The following is a 16,175-nucleotide window of genomic DNA, read 5'->3' as shown; positions in this document are numbered from 1 at the left end:
ATTAAAACCAAATTTAGTTTTTTCCTAAAACAGAATCGAATCAGGATCGAACATACAAAAAAATGGATGAGTGAGGCTTATTTAAATATATCAAAGTCTTGAGATCGGTTTATCTCCGGCTTGATTACATAGCTTTTTGGCAAGTAAGAGCGCATTTATAAAACTGTTAAATTCTAAGAAATAATAGAATTGTATTTTTATTTTTTATTCAATATACTTGTCAACAGTTAGTCTAATGTAACTTATACGAATGGATTCTTTGATTTTGTTGAAGGTATTTTTGCTTAGTTGTTTTTTATGGGGAATTGTTGCTTCACAATCATGTACGGCTGTGGATTCTTGCACGTAAGTTAGCCAAAATATCAACATTTTAATTTTATCTTTTTACTTCTTGCCTGATCAATAATAGATCATTATTAGAAATTATTGTGCAAATGGGCTGTGGCATGGTATGGTTTAGATTCCAAAACATAAGTTTACATATCAATTTTGTCATCCATCAACTAAAAATCAAGATTTAATAATTTTAGCACGCTATTGTGAGATGATATTCCGGTTATTTCAAGTTTAGCTTGTGATCTCGCAAAAATACATTACCTACAGTCGAGGGTATCCAAACCTCCATATAGATATACTTAATCAGAACATAGTAACATTAAAGTAAAAAATGCGGGCTAGTTTAAGCGATTTAATCGTACAAAGCCTTGTTCGCAGCGTGCTCTGAAACATCAAACATTTTCTAATATTGAAGAGTATGGCTGACTGGTAGTTTATCAAAATATTGTACGCTTACCAAATAAATTCAGAGTTAAAACGGCTTTATGATGACGAATGTCCCTACTGGCAATCCAAATTGTTCGTCTCAGTTTATATTAGTTCGTCTTTGATCGACACCTAGTTGTGATGTATTATTTGTTGCAATAGCTTCAAATACCCTGAACACCATTGAAAGAACTTTGGCCCTGAAGTTCTAGCGTTCAGGCTTTGACTACGGATAGTCTTCTAGAATTTAAACATAGCAACCTCTCTGTCCGAACATCGAGTAAAAGAGTCGTGGTCAAATATCACACTTGAAGTATTCAAGTCCTCAAGTTGTATAAGGATTGAATATAACGTAGAATATTCTTATTATTTAGATGTGATATGGATGACAGCAGCGGTCGTATCAACTTACATAGCCTTGCTTTAGATGGGTTTATTCTCACCGATTCTGCTTTTACTACAAATGGAGGGGATGGGTGGTATTATAAGTACAACCCTTGCAACGGATTCAATCAAGGCGGTTATACTGATCTTGCGGTAAGCATAAAAAGTCATGGAATATACTGCGCGTCACTTCTTTTTTGCATACTTCTCACTACATTATTTTTCACCACTCTCCGCTTTTATAAAATAGACTATGACCACATCTTAAAATGGGGCGTATAGGATTACGATTATACTTTACTCAAACTTATAAATTAGTTAGACGTTACGAGTTTTAAATGCTTATAAACTATGAAGCATATAATATAATATTCAGTTAGAGAAATCTGTGCGATCTCTATCAATATTTTATTGTGAATATTGCAACATCATACGTCATCGAAGTGTATAAGGACAGGCCAGCAGGATGTCAGAGTTTCTAATGATACCAGAGCTGTTTCAATTAACATGTAAAATATATGAATTTATCTGACATTCTGTTTTATATTCCTAGGTTGCTCAAGTCGACATAGCAACAGGATTTTCAGTTTACGATCTGGGAGTTCAATCATCTTCAAGTTTTAATTATACAGAAGATTCTGGGTTAACTTTGCATTACACAGCTAGTGACGGAGCGAGGTAATTATATACAGAAATATTCGTTATCATATTCAGAAGTGCGAAATGTGTGAATTTGCCGGTAGATTTATTTAGGCCACTCGTAGTATAATGTCACTCGTGAGCCAACCACATTCTGAGAGTCACGTACCTGTGCTAGGAAAGAGTAACCAGCGTCTAGCCCGTATGCAGTATGTAACTATTTGTAGCTCATAAAAACGTTTTATGTATTTGACTGATCATACACCCACATATAGGGAAATCACTGCCCGTACGGTCTCTACACTTTTGATAAATTTCAGCGTTTCAACTTTGAGTATAGTGGTGTCAGAAGAATCAAATTCGACTGTAAAGCACACATATCTCCCGCGTCAAGATAATTTCATAATTGAAATAAAAATTAGTTATAGCTACTGTTGTTGATAAATCAGAAGATGTTACTCCTAGAGACTGTAACGAACAGCTAAACGACAGTCCGCAATCCGACTCGAAATTGTCATATTATTTGTTTATTTACAAGATTGATCATTGCAAGGTCCTGAGCTCATTACAGACAGTGGAAATAATACCAATGGAAGATTTGAGGGCACCAACGACGCGTTAAGAGCTGTACATGTGTGAATTTATACTTGCGACAAGAATGCCACTATAAATAGCAGTTTGAATTAGCAGTTGATCAGCATATATAGCAATTTATAATGGTATGATAAAGAGATCATATTTGATAAATGTTTCAGAAAATCAAGAGTGAAACTTATATGCGAACCTAACGTAGAATATCATAGGTTTGAAGTTGTTGGAGAATTGATTATAACAGAATACGTGAGTGATATAGTAGCTAGCATTTGATTTTTATTCAATATGTTATATATTTGCTATTTCGTGGAAAGAGATTATGTTATTTTTATTTATCTTTTTAATGTAAACCTTCTCATGCAAGCATCAGCGGACACATATACGAAATAGACAAATGGCCTGAAGTTTCTTACGCAATTCCCTAGCATCCCCCTCATATTCTAATCGACAGCACAACTCAAAAGTTGGTAGGATTTCAGTAAAGACGGTTGCGTCTACAACCGATAGTCGTTTCAGTGTTATGGAATAAATATATTTGTATGGAGATTAATCAAACAAAACATGTTATCTCACGTGCCACTACAATTATATAATATCATTCTGCATCGGAAAACTAAACCGTCTGTGGAATCGTTGTTACTAACTCATGACGTTTCCCAAGGTATTCGGAATAACGGCAAACTTGCACCCCTGATTATGCAATGTATCGACGAAGACTTGAATGTTCCCGATTTTCACATCTTTATAAGTGCGTTGTTCGATGTTTACCTATGGACAACAAGTCATTTTCATTTCAATTTGATTGTCTATATATATTTTATTATATTGTTTAATATTCAGGATTTCATTTTAACTTCAACGTGTGCTTGTCCGGGATTATGTGACGAAAACGGTGTTATCCCTGATCTGTCCACACTCGCTCCGGTTGTGCCCGGTGTCTCCTGCAACAAAATTGATTCGTGCACGTGAGAGGACTTATATATATATTTTCATACAAGTTCAAACTTTAATGATTTGTCCACAAACACAATTCTTTCTTATATATTTTTAAAATTTTACAATACAGTATCTTACAAAGTTGTATTCATTTATAGAATTATACTGACATCAAAATAAGGTGCTCCCGTAGTATTCGTACCAAGATGGTGCACAACCTGAACATAGTATGTGTACCAGATTAGGGTTAGCAGGTTGTGCGCCATCTTGGTACGAATACTACGGAAGCGCCCAAATTAATTTATAAAACCTGACTGAAATCGCGATAGCACCATTGATTTGTTTGTATCTGGAATTTCTAAAGGTGCGAGATGTCTGACGGATCAGGAAGAATAAACTTACATGGACCAGCACTAGAAGGAACAAGCTTGTACGATGCAGCTTTCATGGTGTATTCGGGTGGATGGTACTACAAATACAACCCATGTAACGGGTACAGCCTTGGTGGCTATTCGGACCTTGCGGTAGGTTCAATACCAAAATAGTATTGTAGATTTTTGTTTCAATTATGATTTCGAAAGTATGTTTTTCTTATATTTCTGGTATGAAAAAATTAAAATTTCCTCTTGATTACACGTCTCTAGCCATTTTGTGAAGTTTGTATATTTTGCTAATCTACAATGTATCGCCCAACTGTATTGCTCTCAGAGCACTATTTGTTTTAATTAGCTATGCATTTACTTCTAAAAAATTTTATTGTTAGCATTGTTTCTTCTATTTTCTAGATATTTCAATCGTCGGATCAATATCCTACTTGGGGATATGATTTAGGAGTTCAAACTGGATCGTATTTTAACTATACAGAAGGGAATGGTCTTTCAATACATTACACTGCGTACGATGGTGCCAGGTATATGACATGTGTAATGTACCATTGGCTATTTTTTATTATCGACCACCCAAGTGTACAGCTGATACTTTAGTCAGCCTTTGATTTAAGTAAAAAAATACCATACCTTTGATACGTAGGTAAATATAAGGTTACTCATAGTTTTGAAGAACCAATAAATAGACATGAAAACCGTTTGAAAGCGGACCAGCATGGATTTGGTGTGGAGTGTTTTAAGATTCAGGCCGACCGTTCAGATGCGTATATTTCTACTATGTCCATAGATAGCTTATCAGATGCGTGATGCGCATATTCGGCGAATTAGCGAACAAGTGCGGAGCATCATATCAGACTTTGAATCTGACGTTCAAATATTGATCATTAGCTAACTTATTAACACCAATACAATCGATGAAATATCAAACTCTTTATATAACACATTTTTCTTACTTAGTGTTGCAATTTCATAACCACGACTGACAGGGGTTCAATGGGTTCATTCGGCAAAATTCTAATCTGATTTATCTCAGCTTTTTCCGCGGCCATTTTTGATCAAGGTTAAAATATGCCAAAGAATAAATGACCACTGAGTTATTTCATTTATTTTTAACTAAATAACTCAACACATCACTAAAACAGAGAATTAGCACTTAAAATTCGTAAATGTCGACAACTATGCTCGAAAATCTGTTAGAGTGAAAAAGTGATAGCTACTTCGTTTGTTACGTAGCTGAATATCCATTGTGAAGAAACAAACAGGAGTCGGAGAAGCATCCATGATTTCACAATGACCACATCTTATCTAACCACAGTGCTTCAGAGCAGCTAACCCGTATAAACACTAAATCAGTCGGAGTCGGAACAACATTTTCACAAAATATATTCCGTTTTGCATATTATCAGTCTCTTCTGCGCCAATATTCATTTGCTTTATTCTTCACTTTGAAGTAATTAGAAACAAAGACAAAATGCAGCCTATTTATTTTTATTCAGAACTTCCCGTGTATTGTTGATTTGTCAGTCAGGTGGAACCGACCATACCGTTGAATTTTTGGGCGAATTGGTCATAACGGAGTATGTAAGTATTATGTTTACACAATCGAGGAAATATCGAGGCTGAAATTAGTTTATACATATGTTTAAATTGTATCTAACTTTGTGCTTTTCTTCGATTTGCGTTGCTAATTATAAGAACCAAGTTTTGACCGTCGATTCAGAGAAACATCTTGTAAACGTATTTGCGTTTAGGATTTTGTAATGACATCGCCGTGCGCCTGTCCGGGAGCATGTAATAACAATGGTATTATTGCAACACAAACTACTCCACCACCTAGTGTTTCAGATACAACATGCAACTTTGTAGATTCTTGCACGTGAGTAATTATGTATTATATAGGACAAAGCAGGGAAGTGTATTTGTGAGAGAACGCGTGAAAAGATGTGCACACGACGCTTTCTGATATAGAAACATCATATTTGCAATTTATATATACTGCTTCTATAATATGAAAGGACCATAATTCATGCCGTGTATCTCTCACAAACCAATAAATTATCTATTGAACGAAGAATAGGTTTATAAGACGGAATGACAATAATACCTTGATCAGCTTTGTTTTGAAATTCCATTTACACACTGCTTTCACTAGCACTACATGTACGATTTCCATAACAACAATGTCTTATTTATTATTATAGGTGTGATATGTCCGACGGAAGCGGTCAAATAAATCTTCACGCTTTGGCATTGTCAGGACCGGCACTTTACGATTCCCAATATACCTTACTCGCATACGATGGATGGTATTATAAATATAATCCGTGTAATGGATTTTCCATGCATTCCTACACGGATTTGGCGGTATGAGTTTTTGTAATAATGAATGAAAAGTATTATTGTATGATCAAATGCTAGCTTGCTGACTTTCAGAAAATTATCGTTTTATATATATTCTATAACATTACATCGTCTCAAAACTTTGTACAAAAATCAGTTAGAAAGTGGGATCTGCCTAATCAATCTCTAAATTAGATAACGCATATTGGTTGAGGGACTAGACTCAGACTAAGCAGTAAACTGGTCCTGAATCGTTGGATTCATTGACTGCAGTCGCAATATAGGTGGATCGATTGCATTACAACTGTAATGGAGACAAAGTCACTTATGCATCATTTTTGGTATATTGCTGTTGCTCTAGGCTAGGGTAAAAATAAGCGTTTTTTCCAACTACTGGGCTCATTGCCTCCAAATGTTCAATTGAAATACGGTAATGTCTCATAGAAGGAAATGCTTTATTTGTTTACAAATATTCTATGGACTTTGTGAGACCCATGTCATATGTTTCACCTGGTTTCTTTTTTTAATCACAGCTATACCAGACCGATGTATACGAATCATATGGATACGATCTTGGAGTACAAAGCAGCGCGAAATTCATTTACTCAGATACCGATGGTCTCTCAATTCACTACAAATCGGGCGAAAACGTTAGGTAAGGTTTTTTAATAGATATTGTCAACCCCCCACACACGTTATTATTATGACCAGATGATTATTTTATAAATTTTCATATCAGGTCATCAAAAGTACTGCTCATATGCGAGCCTGGAATAAATGCACATAAATTTGAATACGTGGGAGAACTTATTATTTTGGAATACGTGAGTTTGAATTCAGTGTTTTATATCTATAAAATCCATCACAATCCGTTTAGATTTGTTTTCATAAATGTCAAAAGACTAATGATTAGGGCTGATACTTTTCGAATACATGAGGATTTCAGAATCGAATCGAGATTTTTTTCGAATCACTTCTTGAATATCTAGAAAATATTCAAATGTATGTGACTTTTTCATTGTGATGGGTCCTCCAAGCACATAAGTTATTGAAAACATCACTCAGATAGTTTGCTGAGCGTTCACACACAATAAGAAACATGTTTCCTTAATTAATACCTCACAATAAAGAAAATTGTCATATGTCAAAATTACACTGTAGAAATATGGCTTCAATAAAAAACTGAGTAATCAACCTTGATCTCTGTGCGGCTAATCAAATAACAAGATGGAGGCAATTCAAAATTTCCTTGTGAACCGATTCGAATAATATACTATTCGATTCGAGATGCCCAGCACAACTAACTATGCTACACTTACTCTAGTTATTTGGGTTCAATTTGCCAATTGCAGTTTTAACATCTTTTTATTTTAGGAATTTATTCTTACAACACCTTGTGCATGTCCTGGTATGTGTGACAATAATGGACCAACCATTGATTTGCCAACTCCACCTCCTGGCACTGGTGAGGGCGATGGCACTTGTACATATATCGATTCATGCACGTTAGTGATACTTTATATATTATAGATGATTAAGATATTTGAAAAATTTATATGTCGGATAACATTGCTAAGCTCTCGTGAAAAAATGCATACGCTTTTCAGCCTTAATGCGTTAAGTTTAAAGCCCTCGTCCTAACTTTAAATGGGATTCTTCCCAGAACCTGGCCGTGCTTCCAAGTAATTCAAAATTGTAAACTGCGGGTAAAGTTTTTTTCTGCGCCCTCCAGTGCTGCCCAATGAAATTCAACTTGAAGTTGGTGCAATTAGCCGACAATTTTGGAATGAAACAAGAAACCCAACAACCAGGAACGGGTATCAGCTATAAAACTAAATATTACTTATATATAGCAGTGCAGAAAACCGCCACCAGATCAATATTATTAACATATTAGCCAAACTTCTTCATGATTAGCAGATAAATCTACAAACATTACTAATAATACATATTAAAACTAATTCAAGATATAAAGTGCTTATATAGCAATCCTGGTATGAAATCCACATAGAGTACCAGTATTCGGAAAAACAGCTTTCAAATGAATCAGTGTTCAATATGCAAGTAAAATATACTTAAATAACTAGAAAAAAGCAGTTACGAAAAGTTACTTCCACAACTTCACTATAATGCATTCCTAAAAACTAAATCATGATAGCTGTAATAACTTTAACCGCAAGCTTGCAAATTGTAAAAATAAAACGAGCCGCCAAATATCACTGTCTGTTACCTGCAAAAAGACAGCACGACTCCAGTTTCTTAATTTCCCCAGTTAATCGCTAAAACGGGATTACACTGTTTTGCATAATGCTTATTACGTCAAAATAAAAGACAAGGAACGATTCCGCTAGCTAGACGCTTTATATGTAAACATTACCGTACCTAAGAAATGTGAAGTATTAAACCTGACTTGTGTTTCCAATAGAATTGAATACATGCTTTGCAATTGATCTTGCATTTGAACCAATTTACATTGAGATATTTATTCCAGGTGCGATATGGCGGACGGTTCTGGAATGATAAATTTGAAGTCTTTATCTCTCCAGGATGATTATTTGTACGACTCAGCATTCACAGAATACGGATCAGATGGTTTTTATTACAAATATAACCCTTGTTACGGATTCTACTTCAATTATTATTACGGTGATACTGCAGTAAGTGTTGAATAATATTCTTGGGCAACCACTTCATGTTTCATATTTGTTTGTAGCCATAATGCATAACTTCGAATGTTGGTTTAATTGGCAATCTGAAAGTTAGCGTTGGCAGATTGAGAAGTGACATTGTTGGTATTCAGTACCGGCATACAAATGTGAACAGTACTTGGCAATATGGTACAGGTTAAGCTAGAAATGGTTGAAAATACTAACTTCTATGGATCTATGCCAAAGTAGTTTGCGGAATTAGGTAAATGATCGATAAATATCACTTCTCAATCTGCCAACGCGCAGTGTTTAAAATATGTCTTCGTGAACTTAAAGTTATTGCCGATGCAAATTTTGTACAGCTGGCACAGTCGTATGATTTTTATGGGTCGCATGGAGTGGAACTAGGAACACAAAGTTCGGCGTTTTTCAATTACACAGAGGGGAGTGGACTTGCAATAAACTACAGATCATCAGATCAGTATAGGTGAGATGATAATTTTCATCTTCGCATTTGCATTTGCATCAAAAGGTCAACTCCAATGTTGGAACCAAACTGATTTTTGCTGTAGAAAGACACTAAGTTACTGAGAGAATAACATGTATAATCGCCCGGAAATATAGCTCGATAAATGTGTTTGTAAGCCGAGCATTGATTCCTAGATTAAAATACTGTGCAGACTCGTCATCGAAACGTTTGCGATTCATAATTAGCTTTATAGGATGCTTGTTATCTTAAAGCAATCCTAAACAGAGCTTAGTGAAAAGCATAAACTCTCGGTTAACTAGAGTTTAAACCAGACTTCCAAATTCCCTCTGACTCAGTTAGGGCAGAGCTTAACCCAGCAGACAACGAATATAATACAAAGTCACCAACCTTATAATTCTTGTATTGACAACACAGAGCAGAATATAGATCAAGATCAAAACCAGTGAGTTAATTTTAAAGAATTATTGTCCGTTTATATACAATAGTCGAGACGCCTGTTATGCCTTTAGGGTTTGGCTTTTACGTGGATATCGTTTATAATAAATAAAGTAAGAATGCCGTAATTAAGTCTCGGCAATTCTTGTAAAACGATTTAGAAGGATGTCTGTAGCCAATTAAATAGTTAGCTATAAGTGGTCGAGTGATTAAAACTGGCTTGTACTAGTTTGTCTTGCTCAAGGGCAAGATAACGTGTTTTTAACTAACGGGTTATTCCTATGAAAGCCAATTAAGTATTTAACGTAAATTTCATTTTTTCTACCTTTTTCAAATTCAGAAGAAAACTTGTCCTAACTGGAATTACTTTTTTTCTTACTGTTAAAATTATGGTCTAATTAACTAATAATAATCCCTACATAATAATTCGGCCCTAAAGAACGGAGTTCGGGGTTTCGGCATAACAAACGTGTCAAAAATTGTATAGATTTCTAAAAAAATAACAAAGAGAAAAACATAAAATTGTAAGTGAAATTGAAAATATATCGTAAAATTGAAAATATAACGTCATAAATTGAGTGATTTAAAGTTATCCCTGATGATGAAATATTAATTTAAATTTAAATAACGAAAAACATAATAAAATGATATCAATAAACCAATTTTCTATTTTTTTTTTTTTTTTTTTTTTTTTTCATATTATTTTTTTTTTTTTTTTTTTTTTTGAAATATTTATTTAAGTGTATATTCACCAAACAAAATATGTGATACAATACAATGTAAATAAGAAAAACATGTCACCAAGAGAGGTGAAAATTTCAAGAAGGAAGATTGGGGTATAGATTGGGTAGGTTATTGGAATTATGGGGGGCATGTATAGGTACAGCAGTCTCAGTGTCTTCTCTATTTGTTCTATTTACGTTTGGCAAAGGTTCTACAGGATTAAGTTCCTGAGCGGGGTTTCTAAAATTTATCCAAAATTGTCTAGCTCTGTTATATACAGGCGTTGACGAGGTTTTGAGCATTGGTATCATACGCTTTATGACGAGTATGGTCAATACAATACCCCAAAACATTCCTAAATGCCATGCTAGCATGTAGAAAGCCGACAAAATTGGATGACTGATAAATGATAAAGCGTTTACAAAGTTGTCTTCAACTTTGTTTTTAGTTGTAGTAAATTGGTTGTTTGTATTCTTACTGTTAAAATTATGGTCTAATTAACTAATAATAATCCCTACAGCTTTACCATAGTTTTCTCGAATTTATTTATATACTGTATATATATATATATATATATATACATATAATAAAAAATTTTTTATATCTCCACAAACAGTTCTTCTCGCGTTCTACTCATTTGTGAACCCAATACAGACCAACATAAGTTTCAATTTATCGGAGAGTTGGTTTGGTATGAATACGTAAGTTATTGTATATTTTATTTTTGTGAATAATGTTGTTTTAGTCACGTTTATTCTTCTTGTTCTATGATTTTTCACATTTATATCTACTGTTCTAATGTACTACTTGATTCAACAAGAGAACAGTGCTTAAATATATGGACACGAAAACCAAAGCAAATCTTTTAAATTACGGGTAGCCTACCTTCTGCTTCTCCCGTCTTCGAGTACTTTAGCTTCCACAATAACTTACCGTACCTAGTCGCGTAGCACGAATTCGGAATATCGAAACGATGGGCAAATTGGTAGGGTGAATGCAATCTGTCACAGTAGACCACCAGTACCGCAAGTTTCACGACTAACGCGAAGGCGGAACCGCCACAAGATGCTCAATTTTTGATGACGTTATGGCACACAAAAAACGGATCCCATAAAGCTTCCAGATTTTTTTTTCCAATAAACGGTTCCAATAAATGGTTCAATAACAAGAACAACAACAATGTGTAATAACAAAACGATATTTAGTTCATAAATTTCTATATATTCTATATACTATATATTTTTCGTGTTCAATAACGACGTAATAATTCAAAAAAAGATCTGCTTTTTTTGGTATTACTTTAATTCAGAAGCCTGAATTTGTTTTGATGCCTAATTTACTTTAACAGGACTTTACTCTCACAACACCTTGTGCTTGTCCTGGCGGATGCGATGATTATGGCTTAGTACAAGCACCTGAAGGGACATACTGCAACGCCGTAGACAGCTGCACGTCAGTATATTTTTGCAATTTGCAAATTTATGAGTATCAAAAATTAAAGTCTTTTGATTGTGTATATACTCCTTGTAGTACATTATTGTAAATGAAGAGTTTATAGTATACGAAACGTTTATTGAATCGTTGTTGCTGTAAGACGACCTTTTTGTGGGGCAAAATCATTTTTGATGAATGAATGACTAATCAACCATTCAATTTCAAGTGTTCAGTACTTGAAAATGGAAGTAGTCGCAGAAAGATTTACGGTAACTTTTATTTTTTCTAATTCCTCTTATCCTTATTAGATCCGATATTCCGACCTTACCAGTTACCGGCACCGGTGTGTATGCGGTATGTCTGCTAGCCATTTACTTCAAGTAGCAACGTCCGTGAGCCTCACGAAATTGATCTGTAGTAGACGTAGTAATTCGTAGTAGATTTTCGTGTCCATATAACATTGATCTCTTGTTAATTTCGATCGAATTTAAAAAACATTCAGGTGCGACATGTCCGATGGATCAGGAAGAATCAATCTCAAAAGTCTGGCTTTGACATCTGGAGCTGCTTTTACATCTGATGGACTTGATGGTTGGCTTTATAAATACAACCCATGTAACGGCTTTGATGTTGTTTACTACTACGATGTAGCAGTGAGTATGAGATTTTTACCCACATTTGTCAGCTTTTCGTTTTGCCTATTTCAAGTCATTATTTGTGTTCCTATTGTTGCCAAGATGTGAAAAATATCTGACAAAAGCCGTGATTTTGTTGTTTTAACTGAATAATAGTTCAAATTTGCGTGCTCTAATGTGCCTTTAGGCTGGAAAATAGTGAGCATCATTACAGTGGCGTTAGCACTCACTCCACATCATGTTTGGTACTCAAACTAGGCAGCAGGTACAGATCATATATTTTGTATTTTATTGTAGATATAAATTTTATTCTATTTTTATCCTAGTTTTACTTTACTGTGAAACACGACGGTCAGCAATATTTGCGCGATGATTCCATGTGGACATTTTTATTGAAAATGATCATGTGCCTGTTTATGTCGAGTTTATTCAACAGATTTCGTTTTTCCTTGTGTAGTAACTCCCTGAATATATTGTTCCGTAAGTAAAAAATAAAATTAGCGTCTATCCATATTACTGTTTCAGGTTGCACAAGTCAATATTCATGGAACTTCGGGGCATGATCTTGGATCCCAAGATTCAGCAAAGTTTCAATACAGTGAAAGTGCTGGTTTATCTCTTCATTATGTATCAGATGATCGCACGAGGTATCAAAAATATCGCAGAACTTCTAATATTCTGTGAAGCAAAATCGAACACTATAATAACCCAACAAACATAACAACCAGGCTTGTCCATGGGAATGGGATTCCCATAAGAATCCCATGGGAAACGTCCTACGGGAAGGGATGGGACAGCACACATTTGTATTTCCCATGGAACACGTGGGACATAAAACCGTAGGATTTTCGCGGAAATGATGGTAAAACATTTCGTTATGGATTTCGTGTCCATATATTTAAACATAGCTCTCTTGTTAGTTATAAAGAGCAAAATATACATTCAGCATTAACAATATACTTTGTGAAGGGGCTGAGGGACACATGTATAATAGGTATACATGTAATAGAATATAAAGTTACCAAAGTCCGTAAATTTTGTTGTTTTACATGTCTATTCGTACATGTAGTCCTATTTAGTAGATGCTAAACCTAAATTTAACAATTTTTATTGAATTTTATTCCAATCGGAATCCCATGGGATGGGATGGGATAGGACAGGCATAATTGCTATGAGATGGAATGGGAATGGGACAGAAAAATATGACCCATGGACAAGCCTGTTAATCACACATCGCATGACTATTTGTACCAGCGAGTCCCCCCTATAACACTCCCTAAATACCCCCCCCCCCCCCCCTCTCTAATTTTGAAGTTTGATATCATATTTTAATGCCCATCTTCAATATAATTGTATTTGAATATCCAGAAAGTGAATATATGCCAGTACGAATGGCCGCTGAAATACATAACGCATGCTTATAACATACAAATAGTTGTATCGCTAATAGAAAAATATACACCACTCCGTCAATTAAGAAATACCATTCCAAAATGAAAAAGTGGGTAGCATACTGACTTTTATTACTATGATGATACCTTTCAATGATATGATTCAAGTAAAATACTAATTCCGAAAAAGCTCGACTCCGATATCAATGTGACTATAGCAAATTTCATGCGAACTAATGTTAGAAATTTTTTTTCATAATTTCATCCAAGTTAGTTCTAAACTGAGTCCAAGTTTTTGTGACCGATATCAATGTGACTAAAGCCAATTCCATGCGAATAAACGTTAGAGTAAAAAATTTCATATTTTCGTCCAAGTTAGTTATAAACTGAGTTGAAGTTTTCATTAATACACAACAAGTATATTCTAAAATCAACATTTGCGCTGCTTGGTCAAGAGATAAACGTGATCACAAAATGTCAGTGATTCCATTTATTCTCTTTTAAATGCAGTGGGAATTTAATCTATTAATTTATTATCAATGTAATGCTTAAATATCTCTAGGGAATCGCGCGTTCTACTTATTTGCGACCCTGCGACTACAGAAGCTGTGTTCGATTTCGTGGGAGAGCTCGTTACATTGGAATATGTAAGTGATACATTAGGCATGTATGAGTCCATTTCTTCTGAGTAAACTTTTTAACAGTTTCAACTATTCTTCATCGTCGTTGATCTACGTTTAGGCGTTAAAATATGGCGTAGCTTTTAACGAAGTTAGCCATCAACGATGTGTATTTAGTCAATACTCTATTATTCTCATTTGTAAACTCGGGTTTTCTGCAGGAATTTATTTTGAAATCAGCATGTGCTTGCGCTGGTGGATGCAACGATTTTGGAATCATTGGTGGCGGTGGCTCGCAACAAAATGGAGGAGGTATGTGGTTGAGTTATAACCTTTTCCATTTCCAACTTTCAATGCATACGAAGTCAAATAGGAAAATAGAACAAATTCTATAACGTTTGACATATAGGATCGAATTTAGCATTTACCCTTTTCGCAAGACTCTATTCATTACCATGAGTGATGTTTAGCAAATTCCAATGCATTTCACAAAAAAAAAAATAGTATTACAAAGAATCGCACAATGATTATTTTACAGATAATACTCTTCCAGACACGATCCACGTGAACGTCGACAACAGTGACACTTCATCCTATTTATGGACGAGTGTTGGAGGAATAATGGTTGGCCTGATTTTTCATGACCTCTTTCTCATTCTTGCCATAGCAGTTGCTGTATTGGTAGCAAAACGCACAATGACATTGTGCTTTGATCCCGCCCGGAACGGACCATGGTCTTCAAACTATGATAGATTTAAAGACGTAGCTGCAGGTCAACCTTCAGCGTAAAATTTACGGAGAAATACGTTTATCTCATAACACACACACGACATCGAAGTTTCTCAAACGACTAATAATAGTTTAAAACAATTCATGTAAATGAATCAGAGACCTGACAGCAATTGTTCCGAATCGAATAATCTGACTTAAAATAAATCTCAAGACTTCTTAAAGTTGATTTTATTTTTATTTTGTGCATTTATTGACAATAATTCTATATCTGTAATATGTTTATTTTAAATATATGTAACATTGTCTCATTAGTCATCATGACGTTCTACTAAAAAGTGAAAAGCGTTCGCAGAAAAGGACACCGACGTCTGAGGCGCAATTAGGAATCAGAAAATATATATCTACATTAATATATTCATATTTATGTAAAGCTGTCATATCTACAATATCGTAAGTTTATGTGTGTACTATCGAAGGGTGAAAAGCGTTAGTTGGTAGGTGCACATCAAGTCTATTTTTCGCCTGTGGAAACCCCTAAAAAACCGCTTATGGGGAAAATAAAATTGGGGTTTGTCATATCTTTTTTTCTCGAATTAACTATAATATTACTTTTAAAATAGACGGGCAGAACAAGAGTAAATCTATAAATACTTCATATGTATGAAGCTTACCTAGAATCATATATAATATATAAAAAATAATGTTCAGATTGATTATTCAAGTTGAATCAATGCATTGGTGTTCAAGTTTCAGGTAGAAGGTTGAACTTTTGAGCTCATTGCTGCTTTGTGTCTGTTGTTTGGCGGAGAAGCCTTGCTGAAATTTCACCCAAAAAGTGTCCTTGTAGCAAGTGACTAAAAATTAACTGTTGGTTTTTGAGTGAGATTTCAACGTGGAATTGAAAAAAGTTTTCTTCGCATGAACAAAAAAAAAAAAAATTTGACAAAAAAAAAATGAAAATACCTGTAGGAAAGGTTATAGAAAACGGGGTTAAGACATTTATTTTTTTGTAACACAGTGTCTGAA

At 34.6% G+C, this 16,175-nt stretch overlaps 1 protein-coding gene across 1 annotated transcript; it reads left to right on the top strand.

The window, feature by feature from the left end:
- The first annotated feature begins 225 nt into the window (after positions 1–225).
- LOC120339391 (uncharacterized) lies at positions 226–15,454 on the top strand. The gene is made up of 22 exons (XM_039407504.2): positions 226–345; positions 1,137–1,299; positions 1,700–1,824; positions 2,541–2,625; positions 3,220–3,344; positions 3,680–3,839; positions 4,101–4,225; positions 5,198–5,282; positions 5,453–5,577; positions 5,903–6,065; positions 6,575–6,696; positions 6,781–6,865; positions 7,416–7,546; positions 8,533–8,698; positions 9,052–9,176; positions 10,954–11,038; positions 11,686–11,789; positions 12,274–12,424; positions 12,932–13,053; positions 14,360–14,444; positions 14,639–14,729; positions 14,956–15,454. The coding sequence occupies exons 1-22, from the start codon at positions 251–253 to the stop codon at positions 15,204–15,206; spliced, it is 2,769 nt and encodes a 922-aa protein (XP_039263438.2). The 5' UTR covers positions 226–250; the 3' UTR covers positions 15,207–15,454.
- The last annotated feature ends 721 nt before the right edge of the window (positions 15,455–16,175 follow it).

Source organism: Styela clava, chromosome 9 (genome assembly GCF_964204865.1).
Source record: "Styela clava chromosome 9, kaStyClav1.hap1.2, whole genome shotgun sequence".
NCBI lineage: Eukaryota > Metazoa > Chordata > Ascidiacea > Stolidobranchia > Styelidae > Styela > Styela clava.
This window is presented reverse-complemented; position numbering and strand designations above follow the sequence as displayed.